The sequence below is a fragment of the Sapajus apella genome, unplaced genomic scaffold (assembly GCF_009761245.1).
Source record: "Sapajus apella isolate SASKATOON/1434 unplaced genomic scaffold, GSC_monkey_1.0 scaffold77, whole genome shotgun sequence".
Lineage (NCBI taxonomy): Eukaryota > Metazoa > Chordata > Mammalia > Primates > Cebidae > Sapajus > Sapajus apella.
The window spans coordinates 9,803,293-9,805,800 of NW_022437017.1; the positions used below are offsets into that span (position 1 = coordinate 9,803,293).

At 61.3% G+C, this 2,508-nt stretch overlaps 1 protein-coding gene and 1 long non-coding RNA gene across 4 annotated transcripts in view; both read left to right on the forward strand.

Moving 5' to 3' along the window:
- The window catches only part of PCSK4 (proprotein convertase subtilisin/kexin type 4), a 9,335-nt gene that overhangs the window by 5,275 nt on the left and 1,552 nt on the right, over positions 1 to 2,508 (forward strand). For all 3 annotated transcript variants that reach the window (XM_032252401.1, XM_032252402.1, XM_032252403.1), the window contains exons 9-13: positions 1,086 to 1,186; positions 1,266 to 1,369; positions 1,440 to 1,557; positions 1,756 to 1,935; positions 2,195 to 2,319. In XM_032252401.1, coding sequence (XP_032108292.1) covers positions 1,086 to 1,186; positions 1,266 to 1,369; positions 1,440 to 1,557; positions 1,756 to 1,935; positions 2,195 to 2,319 — 628 coding nt within the window. The remainder of the gene's footprint in view (positions 1 to 1,085; positions 1,187 to 1,265; positions 1,370 to 1,439; positions 1,558 to 1,755; positions 1,936 to 2,194; positions 2,320 to 2,508) is intronic.
- LOC116532845 overlaps positions 2,353 to 2,508 on the forward strand; it is a 683-nt gene continuing 527 nt past the window's right edge. The window contains exon 1 of the long non-coding RNA XR_004260976.1: positions 2,353 to 2,505. This is a non-coding gene — a long non-coding RNA (uncharacterized LOC116532845). The remainder of the gene's footprint in view (positions 2,506 to 2,508) is intronic.

The window sequence follows — 2,508 nt, forward strand, 5'->3', positions numbered from 1 at the left end:
CTGAGTAGCTGGGATTACAGGCACGCGCCACCATGCCCAGCTTATTTTTTGTATTTTTAGTAGAGACAGGGTTTCACCATGTTGACCTGGATGGTCTCGATCTCTTGACCTCGTGATCCACCCGCCTTGGCCTCCCAAAGTACTGGGATTACAGGCGTGAGCCACCGCACCCGGCCTTTTTCTTTGTTTTTTTGAGTTGTTTTTATGTGTGTGTGTGAGATGGAAGCTCGTTCTGTCACCCAGGCTGGGCACAACAGAGTGAGGTGGCAGGATCTGGGCTCACTGCAACCTCCGCCCGCCAGGCTCAAGCGATCCTCCTGCCTCAGCCTCCTGAGCACCTGGGGACACAAGCATCCCACCGCGTCTGGCTAATTTCTTTTGTATATTTTGTAGAGTCGGAGTTTCACCAGGCTGGTCACAAACTCCTAAGCTCAAGTGATTTGCCAGCCTCAGCCTCCCAAAATCCTGGGATTCACAGGCGTCCACCACCACACCCAGCCTAATGTTTTGTATTTTCAGTAGAGCTGGGGGTTTCACCGTGTTGGCCAGGCCCTTAGTACTTGGTGAGGATAGTCCTTGTTACCTCTTTTGTTTTTTTAGACAGGGTTTTGCCCTGTTGCCCAGGCTGGAGTGCAATGGCATAATCTCAGCTCACGGCAACCTCCGCCTCTTGGATTCAAGCAATTCTCGTGCCCCAGCCTCCCGAGTAGCTGGGATTACAGGCGTGCGCCACCGTGCCCGGCTCATTTTCGTATTTTTAGTGGAGACAGGGTTTCACCATGTTGGCCAGGCTGGTCTCAAACTCCTAATCTCATGATCTGCCCGCCTCGGCCTCCCTAAGTGCTGGGATTACAGATGTGAGCCACCGCACTCAGCCAATTTTTGTATTTTTATAGAGACAGGGTTTCACTATGTGGACCAGGCTGGTCTTGAACTGCTGAACTCAGGTGACCCGCCCGCCTCGGCCTCCCACAGTGCTGGGATCACAGGCTGAGCCTCCAGGCCTGGCCAGTCCTTGGTTCTTTTTGAAGAAGGGCTGCATTCTTGCTGTACACACCCCGAGTCTCACCCCTCTCTGTCCACAGGTCACCACGGACCTGCATCACCGGTGCACGGACAAGCACACGGGCACCTCGGCCTCAGCCCCACTGGCGGCAGGCATGATCGCCCTGGCACTGGAGGCCAAGTAGGTGACTGTGGGGCCCTGCCCACCACCCTCGGCCCCCAGGTGTGGCCCCCGGCTCACCGGCCCCCGACGCCCCCAGCCCGTTCCTGACGTGGAGGGACCTGCAGCACCTCGTGGTCCGCGCGTCCAAGCCGGCGCACCTGCAGGCTGAGGACTGGAGGACTAATGGCGTGGGGCGCCAAGGTGCGGTGGGGCTGGGTGGGGGCGGGGACCCCAGACCCGCGGGGCGAGTGACGGCCACCCTCCTGCACAGTGAGCCATCACTACGGCTATGGGCTGCTAGACGCCGGGCTGCTGGTGGACACCGCCCGCACCTGGCTGCCCACCCCACCGCAGATGAAGTGCACCGTCCGGGTCCAGAACAGCCCCACGTGAGCCCCTGCCTGCCCCTCGTGCCCTGTCAGTAAACGTTGCCATCGCCGCTGGGGGTGTGAGGGGAGGCCTGAGGCCTCAGTTTACCCATCTGTAAAATGAAGGCTGGACCCCGTGACCTCTGAGCCCTGACCCACCTGCTGGCTGCCCACCCCCCAAGCAGCCGCAGGAGGGTCCTCACCCCCCGCCGCCCCCAGCCCTATCCTGCCGGTGATGTACATCAGGAAGAACGTGTCGGCCTGCGCCGGCCGCCACAACTCCATCCGCTCGCTGGAGCACGTGCAGGTGCAGCTGACGCTGTCATACAGCCGGCGCGGGGACCTGGAGATCTCGCTCGCCAGCCCCATGGGCACACGCTCCACACTGGTGGCCATACGGTGAGCGGCCAGCAGAGGGGAGGGGTGGCCTCACGCCCTGTGGGTACATGCTGTCATCTCGCCCCTCCATCCTCACGGCGAGGGGCCAGGCCCACAGGAATCACACGGCAGCCTAGCAGGTGGGACCTCCATGTACGCCCCTGCCCACACCCAGAGGACGCCGCCAGCAGCGCATGAGGCCAGACACCTGATGGGCTCTGAGGGCTTCGCAAAGCCATTCCTCCTGACATGCCCACCCCCGCCCGCCCTTCTGTCCCAGACCCCTGGACGTCAGCACTGAAGGCTACAACAACTGGGTGTTCATGTCCACCCACTTCTGGGATGAGAACCCGCAGGGCGTGTGGACACTGGGCCTGGAGAACAAGGGCTACTATTTCAACACGGGTGAGGGCGGGGCGGGGTTGTGGGGGACGGGGCTGGGCTCTCCGACCTCCCCCCAGGGGCTCTGGTGCTAGCCGTGGTGACCCCACTGAAAAACAGGTTCCCAGTGGTCTTCTCCAAGGGAACATTCGCACAGTAGGTGTGCAGTCACCCGGGAGATGTCAATGTGCAGTGACGGGCACGCAGTAGGTG